At 43.6% G+C, this 26942-nt stretch overlaps 1 protein-coding gene across 1 annotated transcript in view; it reads right to left on the reverse strand.

The window, feature by feature from the left end:
- Nucleotides 1-26942, reverse strand: part of LOC144825018 (indolethylamine N-methyltransferase-like) — a 75910-nt gene that overhangs the window by 17730 nt on the left and 31238 nt on the right. The window contains exon 2 of the mRNA XM_078683932.1: nt 14234-14423. Within this exon, the coding sequence (XP_078540058.1) occupies nt 14234-14423 (190 nt within the window). The remainder of the gene's footprint in view (nt 1-14233; nt 14424-26942) is intronic.

Raw genomic sequence — 26942 nt, forward strand, 5'->3', positions numbered from 1 at the left:
AGCTGGGAGTCAGTGACTATAGGGTTGCCCTACGCATCCTCTCATCAGACACAACATCTTTGTTTATCGTATGTGGGGTTGCAAAGTATTTAACGAGTGCCTGGCTCACACGTACTATGCTGATAAATACAAATAAAACCTAGATCTTGCCTGCATAGAAAGTCCATATGTATACCACTGCTGTTACACTTTAATTCCTGTTATCAGTTTTTTTATAATTGTATATAGTACTTTTATTGTCTTTTATATTTGTGAAATGGATATATTTATTTTAAATAGCGATTTTAGGCTCGGAATGTATGTACTTTTATGATATAAATATATCGAATAAAGTAATTCAACAACACAACAACCTATTTATAAAGCACTATCGGCCAGATTCATCATACTAAAATCGGCTCGCAAAGGGACAGATTCTGGCACGATACCCATCAGTCACCACTCGGAACCACCCTTCATCATTTGGGATTCCTGTTAACCATATCATAGGTCCACTACTGGTTAAGATGGAAGGTCAGATCTTGTAACCTCTTGTAACCTAGTAGTGACCAAAATGGTTGAGGGTGCCAAAAACTACCCATCAGTAAAGATAAGAAGAAAGGGTGACTGAATTGCAGTGCTAGTGAAAAAATGTGCTTGGTGAAAAGTAAAATTGGGTGAGGGAGCAGGAATGGAGATAATTTTATTCTGTTTTGTGCTCACTCCACCAATATTAAAAAGCAGCAAAGGTAGATTTAACAAATGTCTACCTAGAAAAAATGGTTAACATGTTTCAGCAAATTGAGGGGACTAAGGAGCCCTTTGCTTTCATCAGGACCTCGATATTAAATAATGCTACTGCAAAAAAGTGTTGTGAAAGATTAAAAAGTGATTACATGACAAACAAGCTGCAACATGGAAAAAGATCACCTGAATTCCTAGGTGTAGTCTTTACTCCCAGATGTTTTGTATGTCACATTATAGTTGAAGTAGAGGGCTCCACCCCGCCTGGCAACCGCTCAGGAAACGAGGGAAGCACCGCTCTATCCGTCGGTACCTCTTCGCCGTCTTCCGAGCCGACTGACTGACTGACTGAAAATATAACCACTTAACATTTCTGCTGCATTTCCCTCTCCTGAATTCATTCAATTTGTTTCTTTCTTCGTTCAATTGATAATAGTCAAATGTTTTGCTTGGCTCATGATGAAATAGTTTTTAAGAATTTGGGCTTAGGGATGCTGATTTTTATATCTTATAAGTGTTTCACAGTGAGATTGTGAAGGTTTTATTAATTATATTAGGGCAGTTAATCAGCTGCATTTAGAAATAGAGTCATGGGTCTCCTACAATCAGGTCAGCAATGATACAACCATGCCTAATCATTTCTAATTTCTGAAAAAGCCTTAAGGTCCTCTTGCTCAAGGGTACTCTATTTTAGTCAACTGAGCAACCTAGAGGGATAAATATGTTATAACATGGAAATGTTGGCATATTTGCTATGTTTTCACTTGTGAGGGGGGGGGGCTAAGATTCTTTTCATATGATTTAAACAATCTTTGCCTCAGTATTTTCCACTGTGGTTCATGAATTTGCGCTTTTGTTTGTGTGAAGTTTTTATTACATAAAATAATCTCAAGGACAATGAGCTGAGGAGGAAAAGTTAGTGCTGAAGTTTGCAGAAACTTAAGGCGAATGATGTACAGTTCTGTTCTGTGCTGTGGGCTTGGCAAGAAATGAAATGAGAGGAGCAATGCAGGGTCGCCTGTGCTGCTCGCGCTGAGGCGGTGCTGTCTGAGCTTCTTGCCATCGAGCCCTGGTTCCAAGCCAGCTTTGGTCCAACAGAAGAATGGACCGCTCACTCTGAGGTAATGAAGTCTGCCTTCAAGACCGTTCTCGAGCTTGGTAAGCTCACAACAGTGTGAGGTGGATTGAGCGGGGTTCATCTGACTTCTCACCTGCCCCCTCCAGCCGGCAACGAGTTGGAAGTCTCTTGCTTCACATTTTCCTGCCCTGCAACACCCCTTGGGAGGCCTTTAGAGAGTCCTACAACTAGCTGGTTCCCTCTTCCCTCCAACCCTGTTGCCCTGTGACAAAATCCCACGAGACCGCCAGAGAGGCCACAAGTATGACCTGAGGGGGTAATAACCGTAGGAGGGCTACTCCTGGAATGCCACTTTTATTTGGCTGCCTGAATTCATTGCAGCGGCTCTCTTGGTTCTCGGTCTGGCCACCAGTACAAGTTTGCTCAGGCCGTGGTGGTATGATTTGCCTGGTGGTGGAAGGTGGAGAAAAAAAACAAGGAGGTGAAGTTACTGTTAAACACAGCATAAGCCCCCCATTAATGGGGGCCTCACCAGGGGCTTGAGTGTGTCGCAGTGGAAGCAACCGAGCTAAAACTTGGTGTGGTTTGCCACCCTGTGCACCCCTAGATGCAGCATACTTCCTTTTGCTGTCTCAGACAATAGTGTTTGAATAATAAGCTGCCAGGAAAGAACTTTGCAACTATTCTCTTTCCCTATTCAAGGACTGCCTTTTAAATAATTGGGTTTTGCCTAGACTGAATTTCTTGTGCGATTAACCCTATCTGGCAAACACCGTAGACATATGGGGAGAAGGACCAAAATTACAGCAAGGAAACTTTGCTCCGGTTGCCTGATCATGTCAAGGGTATGGGTCAAAACTAAATGTAACTCTTTGGGGAACAGATCATCGCACATTAACCCACTAACAGGTAAGAAACAACCCAAGATGATATGAAGTGCAGTAATAAATATCCTCCTGGACAAAGTGTTGATAATCCTTCTGTGCATTCTCAATACCCTATTACCCCTGAGGGGGATATTGAAGTACTAACCCAAGAGGAAGCACCCTGTCTACTAAGAGAAGATATTACACTTCCGGACATAGATCTGGAGTTTATTCACAGGTGCAGGGTGCAAAAGATGGATAAAATCTTACAAAACTCCGGTTACACCCTCACTGATAACTGGCCTGCAGCTCTTTAGTAGTACACCCTTGGAACATCCTTCAATCATATCTCAAATATAGGCAAGACCAGACTTGGAACTGTTTGGTAATTTGTCATGTAATCTTCCAAGCCAGGAGGCACAAGTCTCCGATTCACTGTTCTGCTTAGAGACAATTCTATCCTCCATCTAGGCCCTCCTAGATAACTTTGTAGCAGGGTCCGATTCTGTTCAAGATAGTGTCACCAGGATTCTGAAGGTACTAACTAGTGTTAAAGAAGATAGGGAAAAGATAACTCTAGGTAAATTGAGAGCTACCCGCCAAAGGGTATTTACTCGGGTGACTGCAGAAGATGAGAATAATGGTTTAACTCCTCGGGTTCCAAGCCTTAACGTCTGCTCACAAGCAGGAAATTCCCTGGTTAAAGCACCCAAGGATTTCCACAAAAAAGGATCTGAGGCAGAAAACCCTGATTTAACACCTTTTGACACCCTGTTCTGTGGAGCCTGTAGCACATGGATTTTCTGTGAAATCACCAAATCTGGAACATGAAGTTGGAAGTTAAGTGTGGCTGCCTCAATGGGAAACACTTAATTTAAGTGTAAGGACAAAACAAAAAAATTGAGAGGGGCAAACAGATCCAATCAGCAAATTTTGTAAAAAAAAAGGCCCCAAAAATGTTTGCTTGAGATGGAGAGAACATTTTAGAATGGACTTAGGCATCCATTTAAGGTTAAATACAGAAATGGCTAAATATTGACCCACCGCTCCAATTATCATCTCCCCCGTAGAAAGGAGCGTTCCAGGGGCAGTTGCTGTGTCTCCCTCCCCTTCACCCATTGCTGGTCCCTCTTCACTCAATCCGGCAGCTGTTTCTTTTTGGATTCAGGTAGGGCAAAAGTAACTTTGATATCATCTGACCAAGAAGATTACCCTTCTCTCCCCAGCGATGTTAATACCTCCTTATGAGATTTTGTCCCCCTCTTTAACTCTGATATAATTCTGAATCGTGCATCTTTACTAGCTTGTTTTGCAGAAATAAAGAACTTGAATTTAATCAAAAGCAGTGACAGTTCATTGGTCTCCCTGTCCCATAGTGGGCCGGGGATAAAAACAAGGGTCATTTTTCACTCTAAAACTGTTATGAACATGGTACTGGAAAACAGCGAATGTCTTGAACGAAAAGGTATCGTTCTGTTTCCCGCTTATGAGGGAGTCAATGGCCAGGATAAGGGGTCTGATTCGCTGTATAATAACAGGGGGGATTGATAAGTTCCTTCTCTAACTTGGGTTTTTTTGTTGGATCCAAAAGGGTCGAAAGTTCACATAGGAACAAATGGAAGACTTGCAACTACTGGCCGATCTGTTAATGTTCACGCTGATTATGAAAATGATGAAATTAAAAAATGAGCCACCCCCCTCAATACAGCATTACAATTAGCAATGAATTGAAAGTGGTCTCATGGAACGTGGCAGGAATAAAGAAAAGTAAATAGAAGCTGCTATTTTTGAGTGATCTAAATGCTGACATAATTTGTCTCCAGGAGAGCTTGTGTGCTGGTGCTGTGCTGGAAAGGCCATGTAAAAGGGGGGGCATTGACTCTTTTGACAAATAAGAAATGTGACAGCTACAGGGATTCCTCTAACCTTTTTATAGCAATAACATTGTTCCCTAATGCAGGGGAGAAGTGTTGGCACCAATCTCAGTGATAAACACCTATATTCCTCCCAATGCCTTGTATAATGATCTTGTGCAGAAGGTTTTTACTTTTATTAAAACTAATGTTGATAAGGCGAATGCCCCTCATGCCTTCTTGGCAGGAGGCTTACACTGTAAAATCTTCAACCATGCTTTCAATTTATTTCATGAAGTAGAAAAAGAGGAAGCTTTGTTTATTAACCCATATCCTTTCCATCTAAAACTAAAAGTGATATGAGAGGAAAGATTCTCCTTGACCAATTGAGAAGCAATGATTGCTTAATTGGTAATGGGAGATGCCCTCTGACTCTCCTGCAGAGTATACCCATAAATCTCTCATGATGGGTGAGGCTATTTTGGACTATCCTATTGTTGGATATAACCCCTTTCACTAGTTAGGTGAATTAAAATTAATCGACTCCATTAATAGCGATCATTGTTTGCTGCTTTTTATCATAGAGGCAAATACAACTCCTGCTAGCTCTTGAAAATGTGATAAGGCCACATCAAAATGTAATAATAATTCAGGGTCATACCAGAGGGACCCCAGATTGATATCTATCTTAAGGGTATGTTAGAAAATGCAGTTAACATTGTGGATTCCTGAGAGGTCAACATTTTGAACTTTTCTAACCAGTTTATGAAGCAGATTGTAACAAATTCTACCAGAAAACTCCCCAAGGTTCTGATAAAATAAATTCCTCTTCCAATCCACCAGGTGAATAAAGAAATGCGTTGTCTGGTCAGGAAACAAATTTATTTTGTACTCTACTAGAGAAATCATTTCCTGTGTTTCTTGAAAAGGCATAGAAGCCGCTTAAAGGCAAGCTTAAAAATCCTAGCTTATGATCAGATTTGGATAGATCTAAGAGAGGCTGCCTCCAAGTGTCATATGAGAAACTTCTGGGATGAAGTAATAGAAGGGTGTGGGACAAGGGCTAGATCTACCACTTCCCCAATTGGAGAAGTTTGGTCACTTTCATTTCTGCACTATATTCGGCAAATGGTAAGATAGAGAGTCTCTTAGTTTTGGAACCCAGTATAGCCTGCAATAACTCTCCAACTATGAAGGAAATTGAGTCTGCTATTTTAGGGATGCACTCTTCTGCTGCCATGGGTCCAGATGCAGTTCCAATATCCATAGTAAAACAGGAAGCTACCCTTTGGTCCACATTACTATTTACGGTCTTTAAATTTTGCTAAGAGAATAGGTCATGTGAATACGTCTGGGACTAGAAGTATTATAGTTTCTCTTTTTAAAAAGGGGGACTGTAAAATCCATGTAAACTATCCCCAGAATGCTTTATTAGATGCAGTTGGCAAAGTCTTGTCCAAATGTATGTTGACACAGGGTTAACACCTGTGCAGAGGAGCAGCAAAATCATACCAGGGGGGAAAATTAGCTTTAGGAAAAAGAATGGAACCCGAGACAATATTGCTGTTCTACAACTCATTAAGTAAACCTATGTGGTTATTAGAGGTGGTGTGATATATGCTGCATTTTTAGATTTTTCCACGGCTTCTGACAAAGTGGATTGCCAGGTGCTGTAAAAAAAGCTGTTGGACCTTGGCATGCCAGGCACCATATTGCACCTAATTATTGCCCTCCATTCCTAAATCTGTGGCAGAGTACTATTAGGGGGCGATCGTGGTCTTTCAAGAGAAATTCCAACAAAGAACGGCTTCAGACAAGGCTGCCTGCTTACCCCATTGCTTTTTTCTTCATATATTTTGGATCTGCCCGCCTCCGTATTCCAAAGTATAGGTTTACCACCGAATATTGGGGGACAGCTAGTATCATGTCTCCTTTATGTGGACGACATAGTGATCCTGGATCTTAACCCTAAGAGTCTCAATAATCAACTGGAGGGATTGTAACAATATTCCCCTGGCATTTAGGTATTCAAAAATTGGAATTTGTGAAGACATAACTTTCTAGGGAAAATAATGTGCAGCAAATTTAATGACAGTGATTACATCTCAAATAACACGTTTAAAGCCTAGTCCCAGGCTAAGGGGTTGGGTGCATTCTGTGGGACTACAGGTAGAAGACATTTTTTCCACCATTTCGTGGTATATCGGGCTAAAATCCCCACTACACTAATATATGCAGTGGAGAGATGTATGACATTACAACGCATGCTTTTACCACGCATGCCTTTACAACACATAGTGCTTTGGGGCGCTGGATAGTGAATGGTTTAATTTACTATTCCAACTCCAGTCCCCGTGGATAGTAGGGAAGGTGTTGGATAGTAAATTAAACCTATTCCCTATCCTAGAGCACCCCCCAGTGCAAAGCGTTGTAATGGTTTGCGGTGTAAAAGTTGCGTCGTAAAGGCACTGCGTGGTAAAAGTTGCGTTGTAAAGGATGTTTCCCGCAGTGGAGTTTATAAATATTGCTAGATAGGGATTTTTGTATAACATTGAAGGGCAGGTGTTGAGAAGACATAACTCCAGTAACACCTCAGTTTCTGTGGCAGCATTAAGGTTGAAAATGGGTATTAAAAGTGATTATGTCCAAGGTCTGGTGGGTGTTCTTTGATGGGTTGCCTGTCTTGAGAAGAGTGAAGGTGATTCCCTAAGGCACTGGTTCCCAAACTTTTGACTTCTGAGGACCCCCACTGAATCAATACTGGAAGCCGGGGACCCCCAAGCAATTTGTACAAATTAAATTTCAAAAAATGAAAACAGTCATTCGCAAAAAATACACAAACAAGTACACACCAAATAAATACTTGCATTACTAAAGGTTTTATTATTTTATATTGAAAAATTTGCAAAACTCAAGAATTTTAATGGGAAGGATGGTTCTGCATCTCGACCTCATTAACAAGCAAGTGGTCTTTTAAAGACCTGTGATGTACTCAGGTGCGACTGTATGTCAGCCCGGGAAGCTGTCTCAGCCCGGGCTGCCACACACGACAGGGGAGGAGGGGGGCTGAAGCCCTTTGAGCCCAATGGGCGTTGCGTGCCTGGTGTGCACTGCAGAAGTTATGGCCTGAGGCTGGAGCCCAGTGCCAGGAACTCACACTGTTGCAGTTTAAAGTAGGTAAGTGCTTGTGATAACCTATGAATGCTTGAAGTGTAACTCATAGTATTTGAATGTCACTCAAAATTACACTGAAATTCGGCCGCGCTTGTTCGTCTTCTGTTCACCCTTTGTTCCTTTCTTCCCTCGATTCCCTTCTCCCCAGACACTACTTACCCACCTTCCTGTCTCTTGACAAAATCGACCTTCTTTCATAATACCTACTTACCTCACACTTTTCTCCCCCCCCCTTTCTTACAGTCTTTCATGCCTTCTAGGTCTCACGTTTGCAAAGATTTTGGTTGTAGTAATGCTTTGTTGGACGGTTGCCCCATTCACAAGTCAGTGTGCCAGCCCACTTTAGCTAATCTCACTCAGTAATTTGCACATAGCACTTATTTCCAGACTGTAATAAATGTGTATTTCTTGACACAAAAGCTTCCAACCAAAGATGTTTTTTAATATTGCCTTGTCCCCCGGTAGCCCCCTAACAAACTTTTACAGAGAACAAAATAAGCAATGACAGAGTCAAGACTCGCAGGCAGTGCCGGGCCTACTGACTATGACAATGCTTGGTTCTTCTAGCTTCCTCTTGATGACGTCTGGGAGCCCACTTTAAGGGGCCGAATAGGATGGCGGACGGACTTGCGTCCGTCCGCCATCCCAGAGGTGGAGGGACCGTCCGCATGGACTGCGGAGGTCCCTCCGTGCAAATCAGGATGTGACCGCCACCCTGGCGGTCACATCCTGGATATTTAACATTGCGGCGGGTGCTGCTTCAAGCAGCACCCGCCGCAATGTTAAAAGTGCATGTGTAACATTTACATGCACAAAGCGGCAGGCACCGCGCGGTGCCTGCCGCTTTGTGCATGTAAATGCTGGGGGGTACCATAGGTACCCCCCATGTGCACCCCCCACCCGCCTACGCCCTGGGGGCCCGCAACGGGCCCCCAAAAGCAAAAGTACACATGCTTTTCCACGGCGGAAAAACCGCCGCGGAAAAGCATGTTTACTAATGCTTCCTAATTTGGCTGGCGGTGTCTGATAGACACTGCCAGCCAAAGGAGAGCTTTTTCCGCCGCGGTTGTAATCCGACCGCGGCGGAAAAGCAGTGGACAGAATCCAAGACCCACCAGCCATCGTAATGCGGCGGTGGGTCTTTGGTGACTCCGCAGAGGATTTTCCGCCTCCTCCGGGCCGGCGGTGGCTTCCGCCGGCCCGGAGGAGGCGGAAAATCCTCTATCATAATCGGCCCCTAAATGTTTTACGGTGCCTTTTCTTCGATGTCAGTGTCTATTAAGTGGTCCTGATAAGGGAGCATATTCCACAACCGTTCAGGCATACACAAATAGGTGTTTTACACGAGGGCAGCTTGTAGCTCCCTGAAGACCCTAGCGACTGGTTCCTCCAGGTTCAGACCGGTGAACCTTCATACACTTTTGATTTTTTGCATATTTTGTATAGCGCGAACTCAACCCGAAGGTTTTGGAGCGCTTTACATGAGCACCGTATTTACATTACACATTCAGGCAGGGGGAAATTAAGTGATTTGGCCAGTTGCAGCATAACACATCTCGCTACCTTTTGCAAGTGCTCCTCGTAGACTTAAACAGCTATTATTCCCTCTAGTTATTACCGTCACATAGACTAACTCCCTTGCATAAATGTAAACCCATGCCGTCCCATGATGCTATTTGTAGTGACTACAGCTCTGCTCATCTTCATGCTGTCGCTCGTCTTTAAAGTAACCAGATTGCCATCAGGCTGATTAGGAGGCTGGAATACCTCAGTACAGAGAGCTGGGTGATTGAATGATAACGTGACCTGCTAGGCCACACTGCAGCTGCCAATACTAAACCTGAAGACATCAGTATATTATCATAAAAGAAGAGGAAACGCACGTACTGCTGTGCGAGTGTGACTTCAATCACCCTTCAGCTTGCACTAAAGCGGAATGGTGATTGGCCAGTGTGGTGTTGCTGCAATTCTATTGTAGTCTTGCTGCCCTGGCGCCAGCTACTTTCACACCTCTTAGTGCTGTGAGGGCGCATGGGCGCTTTGTTTTTTACAACAACAGTAGGCAATCAAGTCCTGTGGACCCCCTGGGAATGTGTCACGGACCCCTGGGGGTCCGCGGACCAGTTTGGGAAACGCTGCCCTAAGGCACTACATGAGAAAGAAAATGATTGTAGACAAGAAGGACCAGACTCTAGTCTACAGAAATTTCAAGTTCGTTGGATCCCAACTTGGGCTGGAGCCAGATTTAGTACTCTCAATTAAGCATGGGCTGAAAATTTGTTCCGCTCGTAGAATTTGCGGATTTTCTGCGATTTCGCGATCCGCGAGTCTCACGAAATCGCGGTAAAATCCGCGAATCAGCGGAGACGAATTTTCAGCCAAGCACTTACAGGGTTACAGCAGCAGGTGCAAAAGTTGAAGCTAATTTTTTGTAACCTTTTACAAAAGGGTTACAAAGAAATTAACTTCAACTTGGGCACCTGCTGCTGTAAGCCTGTAAGTGCTTCCTGGTGCCTCGTTGCCTACTTGCAACTATTCTCTGACCCTGCTCTGACCCTTGAAGCAGGGTCAGAGAATAGTTACAAGTAGGCAATGAGGCGACTGTCACGAAAATTAAACCTGAACAGGAAGCACTGACAGATATAAAAACAAGCATTTGCAATGCAATAGGTCTCGCATTAGGAAAGTTTGATCTATTGGTCTTGTAAATGACAATTTTTTTTATTTATGTGTTGGTTTTGAAAATAGCTAAATTAATAGCTTTGTCATTTACAATGCCAATAGTTATAACTTTCGCAAATGTGACACCTATAGCATTTGTAATGCAACATGTTTTGTATTTACGTGACTTAGCTGTATTGATATTACAAATTACAATGGCTTTTAATTGTTTTAAATAATTAATACTTAAATAAAAGTGATTTTAATTTATAATAGCAATAGCTTAAACTTTTGTAAATAACTTTTGTGAAGATTATGTTCAGTGTATTTTATTGTGACGAAAATCCAAGAACAGTAGTGAAATATTAACATCTTTTTGTGACATTTGTAATAAAGTTTGAAACATTGAGAGAACATATTTGAACCAGTTGTTGTTGAATGGTTGCGCAGATTGATGCAGGGGTGGCGCTGAGTGGTGCTATGGTGGTGCTGAGTGGTGCTGTGGTGATGCTGAGTGGTGCTGTGGTGGTCCTGAGTGATACTGGAATGGTGCTGAGTGATGCTGGGGTGGTGCTGAGTGGTGCTGAGTGGTGCTGTGGTGGTGCTGAGTGATAACGTGGTGGTGCTGAGTGATGCTGTGGTGGTGCTGAGTGATGCTGTTGTGGCACTGAGTGGTGCTGTGGTGGTGCTGGTTGGTGCTGTGGTGGTGCTGAGTGATGCTGTGGTGGTGCTGAGTGATGCTGTGGTGGTGCTGAGTGGTGCTGTGGTGGTGCTGAGTGATAATGTGGTGGCGCTGAGTGATGCTGTGGTGGTGCTGAGTGATAATGTGGTGGTGCTGAGTGATGCTGTGGTGGTGCTGAGTGATGCTGTGGTGGCACTGAGTGGTGCTGTGGTGGTGCTGAGTGGTGATGTGGTGGTGCTGAGTGATGCTGGGGTAGCGCTGAGTGAAGATGTGCTGATGCAGAGGGCAGAAAGGCACAAAAAGCAGTCTAACAAAGGGCAGAAGGGCAGAAAAACAAGGGAAAACGAGTCTAACAGACGGCAGAAGGGCACAAAAAAACAGTCTAAAGAGGACAGAAGGGCAGAAAAACAAGGGAAAAACAAGTCTGACAGAGGGCAGAAGGGCACAAAAAACGAGTCTAACAGGAGGCAGAATGAATCCCGCCCTGCGTGTTTGTCTACGAAGATGCCACCTTTTTGTGCAATACCTCTACTCAACTGGAGTACTTTCTACTGTCTAATCAGTAAGTGCTCCCTCGTTGGCTAAATGTATAGGGGCAGATTTACAATAACTGGCGCATCCCCAGGGATGCGCCAGTTATTGTGCGCCGCAGCTCCACCACCCATGGTGCGCCGCATTTACAATGCAGCACACCTTGTGGCAAAAACGGCACAGATGCGTCACGCATCTGTGCCGTAAAAGCAGCGCATTGCTGGAGCTGCGTCGCGCTTGCGACGCAGCTCCAGAAATGCTCTGGGGGGCCCTATCTCCCCAATGCTGCATCAAGCCTTGCGCCTGCTTCAAGCAGGCACAGGGTTTCGACGCAGCATTGACCTAAAAGTGACTGAGAGAAATCTTGTAGATTTCACTCAGCCACTTTTAGGAGGCGTTCACGCACAGGAACGCCCTTCCCTGCGCTGGAACGCCTCGGTAGAGGGTGGCAGTGATGAACCAGAGGGTGACAGTGATGAACCATAGGGTGGCAGTGGTGAACCAGAGGGTGACAGTGCTGAACCAGAGGGTGGCAGTGCTGAACCAGAGGGTGGCAGGGGTGAACCTGAGGGTGGCAGGGGTGAACCAGAGGGTGTCAGTGATGAACCAGATGGTGGCAGGGGTGGCACAGAGGGTGGCAGTGGTGAACCAGAGGGTGGCATGGGTGAACCAGAGGGTGGCAGTGGTGAACCAGAGAGTGGCAGTGGTGAACCAGAGGGTGGCAGTTCTGAACCAGAGGGTGACAGTGGTTAACCAGAGGGTGGCAGTGGTGAACCAGAGGTGCTGTGATGAACCAGAGGGTGGCAGTCGTGAACCAGAGGGTGGCAGTGGTGAACCAGAGGTTGACAGTGCTGAACCAGAGGGTGGCAGGGGTGAACCAGAGGGTGCTGTGATCAACCAGAGGGTGGCAGTGGTGAACCAGAGCATGGCAGGGGTGAACCAGAGGGTGGCAGTGGTGAACCAGAGGGTGGCAGTGCTGAACCAGAGGGTGACAGTGGTTAACCAGAGGGTGGCAGTGGTGAACCAGAGGTGCTGTGATGAACCAGTGGGTGGCAGTCATGAACCAGAGGGTGGCAGTGGTGAACCAGAGGGTGACAGTGCTGAACCAGAGGGTGGCAGGGGTGAACCAGAGAGTAGCAGTGGTGAACCAGAGGGTGGCAGTGGCGAACCCGAGGGTGGCAGGGGTGAACCAGAGGGTGGCAAGGGTGAACCAGAGGGTGGCAGTGGTGAACCAGAGCGTGGCAGTGATGAACCAGAGGGTGGCAGTGGTGAACCAGAGGGTGCTGTGCCCATACACGACCGCATGGGTAACTTCGCCATGCAAGCGGCCCGCGAACACGCAAAAAGCCCCGCGAACACACAAAAAAAACCACGAACACACAAAAAACCAAAAATCCGAAAATGGGCACGAATTTGCAGATTTTGCGGATTGCGAATTCGATTTCGCGTGAATTCGCGGTACGCGAATTCGCAAATTTCGCCCATACTTACTCTCAATCCCTGCCCCTCAATTAAAGGCCTGCTTAAAATATCAGCTTTACCTTGGACAATGAGGTTTTGTTAAAAAAAGAAATACCAAAAGGTAAAAAATACTCTCTCAATGAAAAAATTACTACCATATATAACATGGAATATGTTCCATGGGGTCAGACATTTTTGGATTTTGTTGCGATTGGATATGCTATCTTTAAATTTTGCCACAGCAAAATCGTATGGAACATCTGAAATATGTAATTTTTGCCAAAATGGAGATTAAGTCCTGAATCATGTATTATCTGTTTGTCCCGCTCTTAAATTGCACCACTGTAAATGGCTGAGACCTATTTTCTTGAAACAGTCATACGATCATCCTCATTTGTTTTACAGCTATTATCTGATCCCTCTAGGGAATTGTTTTTGAAATGTTAACTTTTAACCACATCCCTGCTAGAGATTTTCCCCTGCTGTGCTGGACAGCAATAAAAACGGGTGTGGTAATGACGAGCTCAGCTCATCATGAGCACAGGAGCACTGTGCTGCATGACGAGCTGAGCTCGTCATGAGCATGGAAGGGGTTAAAAATGTTTCTTAAACTTATATTGATCTTGCTGTAAATCTTGGGCTAGTGATATTAATATTGTATGCCTTAAATGTTTTTTTACAAATCTTTTAATGTTTTATAGAAATTGTATATATTGTATCCACTTCTATGAATTCTTTGTATGTGGATCTCCTTGGAGTTCCAACTCATGGATAAAATAAACTTGACTTGACTCATGTATTTCCAAACAATTTGCCTACCCGTAGTTCATGGAGCTTCCCAATTTACTATGCTTAAGTGCTATTATAATCTCTGGTGTAAGCAATAGATGGTGATGTTGGCTCTTGAGCATTTAGTTTATGAGAACATACCTTGATTTTACTTTAGTTGTGATGAACCCAACATAATTTACACTTTGCTTGTGAGATGCTTGTGAAATTCCAGATTTTCATGTGAAAGCCCAACTTGGGAAGAGCATTGCAGTCTTTGCTTTTTTGAGAACAAGTACAAATAGTAAATGATAATAATGCTCCTCAGGATTGATGCACTGGACTCATAACAGTCTCCAGTATTCAGCAACTAAGTTAAGTACTCCCAAAAGACAAGAAATGTAAGACACAAATACAGTTCCCACAATAATCTTACCTGTCTTTTTTTTCAAGCTCACTTGGAACGATTGTCCCAAGCTCCTTCTTCATCCATTGATCAACATGTTTTAGATTACTGTCCAGAAAATCTACTATGAAGATGTCTTTAAAAGATTCACAGGCTGGCAAAAGTGAAGAAGTTAATAATGTTCCACCATACTTGATCAGGATATCCCCTTTCACATCTCCTGGTTAAAGTAAACACAACATATTGGATATATTGCATTATTATCTTTAATATTCAGTTTAAATTGGTGCTCTTAATGTGAACAATGTCAGAAAACTATCCCTTAATGTAAACATGGTAGGCACAATTGACAATGATATAACCACACAAAACAAAGCAAAACAAGATTCATTTGAATCTTTACTTGGTAGTCTTTCAATGATCTAAAATACTTTATTCTTTCAATGTATTTATTTATTGCTGAATCCTGTGAAACTCCAGAAAGCCACAAAGGAGACATCCCCATGCTAATAACCTCCTCTATAATGATTCAAGCTCAGTGTTATCATTTGACACAATTACTACAGAGTAACATGTGACTTCCACAAGACTATCATAGAGAGCTATGACCTATGTTACATATAAGGGTTTATACAGGCTATTTTGGTATTCTTTTTCTGGAATTTTGATGCTGATGTATGCTTATAAAGGCAGCTAATGGGTAATCATTAAATGTGTGCATGCATAAGGCTAGGCTCTGTGCCTTTTATCCAATTCATTTTTAAGACACAAGGGGGACCCAACAGATAGCTAAGTACCATGGGTATAACAACGTTATAATGAACAAGGGTCCTTAGCTTATTTTAGAATCCAAAAAACAATACTGTATAGAAACACAATGGAAAGCTATACGTGATAAAGTTTCCAAACCCAGCCGGGAAAGGAGTTTATTTTATCAAGAAACAATGTTCAATCCTATAATACAAACGTAATAACAAGACACAAGCCTGTGCCGTACAAAAAAGAGGGAAAAGAAAAATAGAATAAAGGTGAAAGCGGTGTCTATCAGGCAAAGAAAGAGAGCAAGGACAGGGCACTGTAAATAGGTAAAAGATCAATAACAGTATCGCCTGGAGTGGAGTATACACAATCTTATTTGTCAATATTGTAAATGTAAATCCACTCATGGGTGTCGACGTTTCGATCCCTATTGCTCAAATAGATACATGGGATCATCATCAGGACATTTGTAATGAACAAGACATGCCTGATTGTAAGAAAGCCTGTTTAGGAGAAACGAAGAGAAAAAGAGATATTTCAAACACTTAAGAGTAGTTTGCAGATGTATGCCAACTATGTAACGAATTCGCAGTGTGTGACCAAGTGCACGGTGTTTGTGACCTAATCAAGCACATAATAACAACATTTTCATACTCCTCGGAATCGCAGTGACGTGCGTGAAGGGCTGCGACGACCAGTTGTGCCGTGATAGTGATCAATTCAGTTTGTAGTATACTGGGGAACAGGGATTTCCATCGTGAGGTGACGGTGCAGGTTCAGTAGTTGCGTGGCTAGGGGTAAATAGGTGATTGGGGATAGCCCTGTGGATTATGAGTCACAATAAGTGTAATCATACCTCAGTGGATCTATGCATGAAGCCTCACATGGGAGGTGTGCTTCACTTCAAGGCTTTTGGCCGAAGAGATCGTGCTGAAATGGGAGTAAATTTAAAACACAAGGTTACGAATTCCCTGGTTCACAATTTCAGCGAACCGTGATGTAAAAATAACCACATACCACGTAGTAAAATGTCGTGGAAGTCTTTTTGGGGGTCCAGACGAATTGTTCATTAGAGAATTCGTATTCCGTTTCCAACTGCATACGATGGCAGCGCTGAAAACAGAGCGGGAATTCTGTATCAAGGTGCAAGGGGGCTACAAAACAGGGTGGTAGTTTATGGAAGAACCTTCCTTACCTTACTTAGCTCATCAGGGGAGCAGGATAAAGAGTTTACGTGTAGGCAACGGTGGCCATACACGGGGGTTGCCAACAATGTGGCCTTCAGACGCTGTAATAGCAAGGGGTATATATCAGCACATAGACTAAGAGCGGGCCATAACCAGACAGTGTTAAAATTTCGTAGTTACTTACAAAGTCAAGGTAAAGACTCGTCTCTCCCGTGGCTTCTCGGGCAGTGCCGGTTGCAAGTCAACGGACTGAGAGTGCGCGCGGAGTTGTCTGCAGCCACGCTGGTCACGTGACCTTCATTGCGGGTGCCATTATAGAACGGCGAGTTGTCTTGGTGGGGGCCATCTTGGAGTGGATGGCTGTGCGGGCTAATGCTACCAGTGTGAGGGAGTGCACGGACAATTAGGTAGTGATGGTGACAATGTGACATTAAAAACGGTGGTACGTATTCAATAAAATAAACCACATAACGTTTTGCTCCCAGGAGGCCAGATTTCTTGTCTTTCAGCCAGTTATGCATTCCATCATGGAGTATTTATCTGGGAACACAACCCTTTCAGAGAAAGGCTCATTCCGTTACTGTTTCATGATATAGTCTCATTGGTCATAGGTTCAATCACAGTAGCGTGGTCCAGTCCTCACTTCGATTGAGCCCTGTGTGAATGGTATTAAATTGAATGATGGATTTCAATTCCTCACGGTTTAGTAACTGCTGTAGGTTGCCACCTCTTTGTGGTAGTTTGATGGATTTCAGGACGGTCCATTGGAGGTCATCCGCTGTATGGTTCATGCTGGCATAATGTTCAACCAAAGGGGCGTTAGGAGTGCCGCACCTTATGCGACTCCGATGTTGACTTATTCTGGTCCTTATTTTTTGTGTAGTTTGTCCCACATACATCAGAGGGCAAGGACATAGAATTGCATAAATCACATTGTGACTGTTACAGTTTGTGAAATCTCTCATATCAATTGTGATGTTATTGTGACTAAACGTGCGCCCCTCAAGTGTCAGATCACAAACAATACAATGTCCACATTTAACGTGACCTCTCAGCGGGGGCAAGCCCCAGTTTGACTCAATCGTATTTGTGGGAGGTGGTGGGGGTAGGGCAGCTCGAACCAAATGGTCTTTTATATTTCTACTTTTCTTGAAAGCAAACAAAGGTTTATCAAAAGTTAATTGGCCTGAGTTTAAGGTTGGCCAATGCCGTAGAATTGTTTTACGGATTTTATCAGAGATTGGGGAAAAAGTTGTGACACAGGCAATTCTCTCTGTGCTGGGCCTCGTCTTGGGTTGGAGCAGGACCTCTCTAGGACAATACCATGCCCGTTTCGAGGCATTCCTCACTATCCTGCTTGGATAACCTCTTGATTTCAGTTTTGAGCACAAAATACCTGCCTCTTTGAAATAATCAGTTTTCGAGGAGCAATTCCGTCTAATCCGCAGGAACTGCGAATAGGGAAGTGAATCTTTCAGAGCTTTGGGGTGGTTACTGTTGTATCTGAGTAACGTATTACGCTCAGTCGGTTTTCTATAGAGGCGAGTAAGTAACTCCCCTGCCTCATGATAGATCATGAGATCCAAGAATGGTATCTCTGTTTTGTGATATGAGAGAGTGAACTGCAGATTGTCGCAGTTATTGTTCAGCCAGTGTAGGAACGAATTCAGACCTTCTCTCTCCGAATTCCAAATTAGAAAAATATCATCTATGTACCGGCGCCAAACCCCAATGCTGGTTCTGAATGGATTTGTGTCAGCTAGGATTGTGCCGGTCTCAAGCGCATCCATGTACAGAATGGCCAGATGGGGAGCAAAAATCGCTCCCATCGAGCATCCTTTTATCTGTTGGTAGAAGGTCCCGTCAAAGACAAAAAAGTTTTTTGTGAGACATAGTTCTAGCAATTGCAATATGAACAATGTCGGTACTCTATGTGGTCTAGGTCTGGAATCAAGTATTCTTTCAATGACCCGTAGAGCCGCTCCCTGAGGTATATTAGTGTAGAGCGACTCTACGTCCAATGTACATAGTGTTTGAATGTTGGGATCAAAGGGCTGGTGTTCAACAAGATTGATCATTTCCATGCTGTCACGGACATAACAGCACGTGGGAGGCACAAAGTCCTTAATGAAAAAGTCCACATAGGACCCTAATGGTTCCAAAATAGAACCACAAGCCGATACTATTGGTCGGCCTGGCGGGTTCTCACTGTCTTTATGAACCTTAGGGAGGGTGTAGATGACTGGAAGGCGAGGACACTTAACATTAAGGAAATTATATTCCTTCTTGCTAAGAAAGCCCTCATCCCTGGCAGCCGTGGTAATCTTTTTTATCAGGGCTTGGATTTCAATTGTTGGATTGCGGCCAAGTCTCAAGTAATGTTCCCTGTTATTCAGCTGTCGGTTAATTTCGTTTTTATAGGTATCAATATTTTGCAGGACAATGCCACCACCCTTATCAGCGCTCTTGATGATTAAGTTAGTGTTAGATTTGAGTGAGTCTATTGCCTCCTTTTCGATTTTTGAAATATTGTAAGGAATGTATAATCTCTTCCTTTCCAGAATCTCAAGTTCTTTGAGAATAAGTTTCTCAAACGTGATGATCTCAGGCGGAATCATGCTTGCCGTTGGTAGGAAAGTAGAAGGGGGGGCAAAGGGGGTGTTACGATTTGGTTCAGGCGTTGGGTGCAATTGAAAGAATGCTTTCAGCCGAACCCGTCTGAAAAAACGAAGTAACTCTGTTTGTAACTCCATATAATTTGGGCGAACCGTGGGGACAAAGGAAAGTCCTTTCTTCAAAAGTTCTAATTCAGAATGCTGCAAAATATGGTTAGATAAATTAAAAATAGGTAATGTTTCAGTCAAATTCTCTGTTGTGGGTATTACCACTGATAAAAGTTGTTGCGGGTCCTCCGCTCCCCTGGAGCGTTGAACCATGTTCTGGGTTTCTTGGCCCTCCCTCTCTGCGGGGTTCCAGGCTGGCCTCTGGCTAAAAAATTGCCTTGTGCACCACCACGCCCTCTACCCCGGTTGCTACCTCCCTCACCTGGATCTGAGTTGTCAGATGAGTCTTCTGAGGTGTCTGAAAACCCCACTATGTTCTGTCGTTTGTTAAAACGACCCCAGGGTCTATTCTTCGGGTTGAAGTATGGTCTGTTAGTGTAAAAATCTTTATTCAGATATGGATAAGTTGTCTCGGCGCTATAATTTCTGATATCCTTTTTAACTTTATTGGCCTTCTTGTTCTGTTCAATACGGCAATAATCGGCTATTGTTTTCTCTACTTGTTCCAGTAATTTTTTACACTCAGCTGTGGGGTCTGAATCATTAATTTGTTTAAGCAAGTCAGCAATTTCTATCTCAAGTGTTTTTAATGTCTCTGTAGCAATATCTATGCCAAGCGCCAACCACTGCCTTGAGCATGTGGTCCCAATATGACTGAAGTTAGTAATATATTTAGGATTATCCGTAAAGATCCCAGGGATATTACGCACTTGTAGACCAAGTGGGATTACTCCGGATTTGAGATAATCAGTTAGCATTAATATCATCAATTTTAATCTAACCTGTTTTTTCTGTAGCTTTTCTAACTGTTCTGGAAGACTGGACGCTGCAGTTGTTGGAGCATCTGGGGTTTCTGATAAGAGTGACGGTAATGTGCATAAATGCTTAATATGGTCTATCGTATACAGAGGGGCATGGTCTGACATCTCCTAAGGCTAAAAGAGAAAAAAGAAAAGTAATTTCGGGAATATACAAGTGTGTGTACAGGGGCACTAGGAAGGTCGACCTCGGTGCCGAGGTAAATTGAGTTTAGAACAACCCTGCAATCCTGGTGATTGCACTAAAGCTTTTTTAAGACACAAGGGGGACCCAACAGATAGCTAAGTACCATGGGTATAACAACGTTATAATGAACAAGGGTCCTTAGCTTATTTTAGAATCCAAAAAACAATACTGTATAGAAACACAATGGAAAGCTATACGTGATAAAGTTTCCAAACCCAGCCGGGAAAGGAGTTTATTTTATCAAGAAACAATGTTCAATCCTATAATACAAACGTAATAACAAGACACAAGCCTGTGCCGTACAAAAAAGAGGGAAAAGAAAAATAGAATAAAGGTGAAAGCGGTGTCTATCAGGCAAAGAAAGAGAGCAAGGACAGGGCACTGTAAATAGGTAAAAGATCAATAACAGTATCGCCTGGAGTGGAGTATACACAATCTTATTTGTCAATATTGTAAATGTAAATCCACTCATGGGTGTCGACGTTTCGATCCCTATTGCTCAAATAGATACATGGGATCATCATCAGGACATTTGTAATGAACAAGACATGTCTGATTGTAAGAAAGCCTGTTTAGGAGAAACGAAGAGAAAAAGAGATATTTCAAACACTTAAGAGTAGTTTGCAGATGTATGCCAACTATGTAACGAATTCGCAGTGTGTGACCAAGTGCACGGTGTTTGTGACCTAATCAAGCACATAATAACAACATTTTCATACTCCTCGGAATCGCAGTGACGTGCGTGAAGGGCTGCGACGACCAGTTGTGCCGTGATAGTGATCAATTCAGTTTGTAGTATACTGGGGAACAGGGATTTCCATCGTGAGGTGACGGTGCAGGTTCAGTAGTTGCGTGGCTAGGGGTAAATAGGTGATTGGGGATAGCCCTGTGGATTATGAGTCACAATAAGTGTAATCATACCTCAGTGGATCTATGCATGAAGCCTCACATGGGAGGTGTGCTTCACTTCAAGGCTTTTGGCCGAAGAGATCGTGCTGAAATGGGAGTAAATTTAAAACACAAGGTTACGAATTCCCTGGTTCACAATTTCAGCGAACCGTGATGTAAAAATAACCACATACCACGTAGTAAAATGTCGTGGAAGTCTTTTTGGGGGTCCAGACGAATTGTTCATTAGAGAATTCGTATTCCGTTTCCAACTGCATACGATGGCAGCGCTGAAAACAGAGCGGGAATTCTGTATCAAGGTGCAAGGGGGCTACAAAACAGGGTGGTAGTTTATGGAAGAACCTTCCTTACCTTACTTAGCTCATCAGGGGAGCAGGATAAAGAGTTTACGTGTAGGCAACGGTGGCCATACACGGGGGTTGCCAACAATGTGGCCTTCAGACGCTGTAATAGCAAGGGGTATATATCAGCACATAGACTAAGAGCGGGCCATAACCAGACAGTGTTAAAATTTCGCAGTTACTTACAAAGTCAAGGTAAAGACTCGTCTCTCCCGTGGCTTCTCGGGCAGTGCCGGTTGCAAGTCAACGGACTGAGAGTGCGCGCGGAGTTGTCTGCAGCCACGCTGGTCACGTGACCTTCATTGCGGGTGCCATTATAGAACGGCGAGTTGTCTTGGTGGGGGCCATCTTGGAGTGGATGGCTGTGCGGGCTAATGCTACCAGTGTGAGGGAGTGCACGGACAATTAGGTAGTGATGGTGACAATGTGACATTAAAAACGGTGGTACGTATTCAATAAAATAAACCACATAACGTTTTGCTCCCAGGAGGCCAGATTTCTTGTCTTTCAGCCAGTTATGCATTCCATCATGGAGTATTTATCTGGGAACACAACCCTTTCAGAGAAAGGCTCATTCCGTTACTGTTTCATGATATAGTCTCATTGGTCATAGGTTCAATCACAGTAGCGTGGTCCAGTCCTCACTTCGATTGAGCCCTGTGTGAATGGTATTAAATTGAATGATGGATTTCAATTCCTCACGGTTTAGTAACTGCTGTAGGTTGCCACCTCTTTGTGGTAGTTTGATGGATTTCAGGACGGTCCATTGGAGGTCATCCGCTGTATGGTTCATGCTGGCATAATGTTCAACCAAAGGGGCGTTAGGAGTGCCGCACCTTATGCGACTCCGATGTTGACTTATTCTGGTCCTTATTTTTTGTGTAGTTTGTCCCACATACATCAGAGGGCAAGGACATAGAATTGCATAAATCACATTGTGACTGTTACAGTTTGTGAAATCTCTCATATCAATTGTGATGTTATTGTGACTAAACGTGCGCCCCTCAAGTGTCAGATCACAAACAATACAATGTCCACATTTAACGTGACCTCTCAGCGGGGGCAAGCCCCAGTTTGACTCAATCGTATTTGTGGGAGGTGGTGGGGGTAGGGCAGCTCGAACCAAATGGTCTTTTATATTTCTACTTTTCTTGAAAGCAAACAAAGGTTTATCAAAAGTTAATTGGCCTGAGTTTAAGGTTGGCCAATGCCGTAGAATTGTTTTACGGATTTTATCAGAGATTGGGGAAAAAGTTGTGACACAGGCAATTCTCTCTGTGCTGGGCCTCGTCTTGGGTTGGAGCAGGACCTCTCTAGGACAATACCATGCCCGTTTCGAGGCATTCCTCACTATCCTGCTTGGATAACCTCTTGATTTCAGTTTTGAGCACAAAATACCTGCCTCTTTGAAATAATCAGTTTTCGAGGAGCAATTCCGTCTAATCCGCAGGAACTGCGAATAGGGAAGTGAATCTTTCAGAGCTTTGGGGTGGTTACTGTTGTATCTGAGTAACGTATTACGCTCAGTCGGTTTTCTATAGAGGCGAGTAAGTAACTCCCCTGCCTCATGATAGATCACTAGATCCAAGAATGGTATCTCTGTTTTGTGATATGAGAGAGTGAACTGCAGATTGTCGCAGTTATTGTTCAGCCAGTGTAGGAACGAATTCAGACCTTCTCTCTCCGAATTCCAAATTAGAAAAATATCATCTATGTACCGGCGCCAAACCCCAATGCTGGTTCTGAATGGATTTGTGTCAGCTAGGATTGTGCCGGTCTCAAGCGCATCCATGTACAGAATGGCCAGATGGGGAGCAAAAATCGCTCCCATCGAGCATCCTTTTATCTGTTGGTAGAAGGTCCCGTCAAAGACAAAAAAGTTTTTTGTGAGACATAGTTCTAGCAATTGCAATATGAACAATGTCGGTACTCTATGTGGTCTAGGTCTGGAATCAAGTATTCTTTCAATGACCCGTAGAGCCGCTCCCTGAGGTATATTAGTGTAGAGCGACTCTACGTCCAATGTACATAGTGTTTGAATGTTGGGATCAAAGGGCTGGTGTTCAACAAGATTGATCATTTCCATGCTGTCACGGACATAACAGCACGTGGGAGGCACAAAGTCCTTAATGAAAAAGTCCACATAGGACCCTAATGGTTCCAAAATAGAACCACAAGCCGATACTATTGGTCGGCCTGGCGGGTTCTCACTGTCTTTATGAACCTTAGGGAGGGTGTAGATGACTGGAAGGCGAGGACACTTAACATTAAGGAAATTATATTCCTTCTTGCTAAGAAAGCCCTCATCCCTGGCAGCCGTGGTAATCTTTTTTATCAGGGCTTGGATTTCAATTGTTGGATTGCGGCCAAGTCTCAAGTAATGTTCCCTGTTATTCAGCTGTCGGTTAATTTCGTTTTTATAGGTATCAATATTTTGCAGGACAATGCCACCACCCTTATCAGCGCTCTTGATGATTAAGTTAGTGTTAGATTTGAGTGAGTCTATTGCCTCCTTTTCGATTTTTGAAATATTGTAAGGAATGTATAATCTCTTCCTTTCCAGAATCTCAAGTTCTTTGAGAATAAGTTTCTCAAACGTGATGATCTCAGGCGGAATCATGCTCGCCGTTGGTAGGAAAGTAGAAGGGGGGGCAAAGGGGGTGTTACGATTTGGTTCAGGCGTTGGGTGCAATTGAAAGAATGCTTTCAGCCGAACCCGTCTGAAAAAACGAAGTAACTCTGTTTGTAACTCCATATAATTTGGGCGAACCGTGGGGACAAAGGAAAGTCCTTTCTTCAAAAGTTCTAATTCAGAATGCTGCAAAATATGGTTAGATAAATTAAAAATAGGTAATGTTTCAGTCAAATTCTCTGTTGTGGGTATTACCACTGATAAAAGTTGTTGCGGGTCCTCCGCTCCCCTGGAGCGTTGAACCATGTTCTGGGTTTCTTGGCCCTCCCTCTCTGCGGGGTTCCAGGCTGGCCTCTGGCTAAAAAATTGCCTTGTGCACCACCACGCCCTCTACCCCGGTTGCTACCTCCCTCACCTGGATCTGAGTTGTCAGATGAGTCTTCTGAGGTGTCTGAAAACCCCACTATGTTCTGTCGTTTGTTAAAACGACCCCAGGATCTATTCTGCGGGTTGAAGTATGGTCTGTTAGTGTAAAAATCTTTATTCAGATATGGATAAGTTGTCTCGGCGCTATAATTTCTGATATCCTTTTTAACTTTATTGGCCTTCTTGTTCTGTTCAATACGGCAATAATCGGCTATTGTTTTCTCTACTTGTTCCAGTAATTTTTTACACTCAGCTGTGGGGTCTGAATCATTAATTTGTTTAAGCAAGTCAGCAATTTCTATCTCAAGTGTTTTTAATGTCTCTGTAGCAATATCTATGCCAAGCGCCAACCACTGCCTTGAGCATGTGGTCCCAATATGACTGAAGTTAGTAATATATTTAGGATTATCCGTAAAGATCCCAGGGATATTACGCACTTGTAGACCAAGTGGGATTACTCCGGATTTGAGATAATCAGTTAGCATTAATATCATCAATTTTAATCTAACCTGTTTTTTCTGTAGCTTTTCTGTAGCATTGTCCTGCAAAATATTGATACCTATAAAAACGAAATTAACCGACAGCTGAATAACAGGGAACATTACTTGAGACTTGGCCGCAATCCAACAATTGAAATCCAAGCCCTGATAAAAAAGATTACCACGGCTGCCAGGGATGAGGGCTTTCTTAGCAAGAAGGAATATAATTTCCTTAATGTTAAGTGTCCTCGCCTTCCAGTCATCTACACCCTCCCTAAGGTTCATAAAGACAGTGAGAACCCGCCAGGCCGACCAATAGTATCGGCTTGTGGTTCTATTTTGGAACCATTAGGGTCCTATGTGGACTTTTTCATTAAGGACTTTGTGCCTCCCACGTGCTGTTATGTCCGTGACAGCATGGAAATGATCAATCTTGTTGAACACCAGCCCTTTGATCCCAACATTCAAACACTATGTACATTGGACGTAGAGTCGCTCTACACTAATATACCTCAGGGAGCGGCTCTACGGGTCATTGAAAGAATACTTGATTCCAGACCTAGACCACATAGAGTACCGACATTGTTCATATTGCAATTGCTAGAACTATGTCTCACAAAAAACTTTTTTGTCTTTGACGGGACCTTCTACCAACAGATAAAAGGATGCTCGATGGGAGCGATTTTTGCTCCCCATCTGGCCATTCTGTACATGGATGCGCTTGAGACCGGCACAATCCTAGCTGACACAAATCCATTCAGAACCAGCATTGGGGTTTGGCGCCGGTACATAGATGATATTTTTCTAATTTGGAATTCGGAGAGAGAAGGTCTGAATTCGTTCCTACACTGGCTGAACAATAACTGCGACAATCTGCAGTTCACTCTCTCATATCACAAAACAGAGATACCATTCTTGGATCTCATGATCTATCATGAGGCTGGGGAGTTACTTACTCGCCTCTATAGAAAACCGACTGAGCGTAATACGTTACTCAGATACAACAGTAACCACCCCAAAGCTCTGAAAGATTCACTTCCCTATTCGCAGTTCCTGCGGATTAGACGGAATTGCTCCTCGAAAACTGATTATTTCAAAGAGGCAGGTATTTTGTGCTCAAAACTGAAATCAAGAGGTTATCCAAGCAGGATAGTGAGGAATGCCTCGAAACGGGCATGGTATTGTCCTAGAGAGGTCCTGCTCCAACCCAAGACGAGGCCCAGCACAGAGAGAATTGCCTGTGTCACAACTTTTTCCCCAATCTCTGATAAAATCCGTAAAACAATTCTACGGCATTGGCCAACCTTAAACTCAGGCCAATTAACTTTTGATAAACCTTTGTTTGCTTTCAAGAAAAGTAGAAAACTAAAAGACCATTTGGTTCGAGCTGCCCTACCCCCACCACCTCCCACAAATACGATTGAGTCAAACTGGGGCTTGCCCCCGCTGAGAGGTCACGTTAAATGTGGACATTGTATTGTTTGTGATCTGACACTTGAGGGGCGCACGTTTAGTCACAATAACATCACAATTGATATGAGAGATTTCACAAACTGTAACAGTCACAATGTGATTTATGCAATTCTATGTCCTTGCCCTCTGATGTATGTGGGACAAACTACACAAAAAATAAGGACCAGAATAAGTCAACATCGGAGTCGCATAAGGTGCGGCACTCCTAACGCCCCTTTGGTTGAACATTATGCCAGCATGAACCATACAGCGGATGACCTCCAATGGACCGTCCTGAAATCCATCAAACTACCACAAAGAGGTGGCAACCTACAGCAGTTACTAAACCGTGAGGAATTGAAATCCATCATTCAATTTAATACCATTCACACAGGGCTCAATCGAAGTGAGGACTGGACCACGCTACTGTGATTGAACCTATGACCAATGAGACTATATCATGAAACAGTAACGGAATGAGCCTTTCTCTGAAAGGGTTGTGTTCCCAGATAAATACTCCATGATGGAATGCATAACTGGCTGAAAGACAAGAAATCTGGCCTCCTGGGAGCAAAACGTTATGTGGTTTATTTTATTGAATACGTACCACCGTTTTTAATGTCACATTGTCACCATCACTACCTAATTGTCCGTGCACTCCCTCACACTGGTAGCATTAGCCCGCACAGCCATCCACTCCAAGATGGCCCCCACCAAGACAACTCGCCGTTCTATAATGGCACCCGCAATGAAGGTCACGTGACCA

Source organism: Lissotriton helveticus, chromosome 3_1 (assembly GCF_964261635.1).
Source record: "Lissotriton helveticus chromosome 3_1, aLisHel1.1, whole genome shotgun sequence".
NCBI lineage: Eukaryota > Metazoa > Chordata > Amphibia > Caudata > Salamandridae > Lissotriton > Lissotriton helveticus.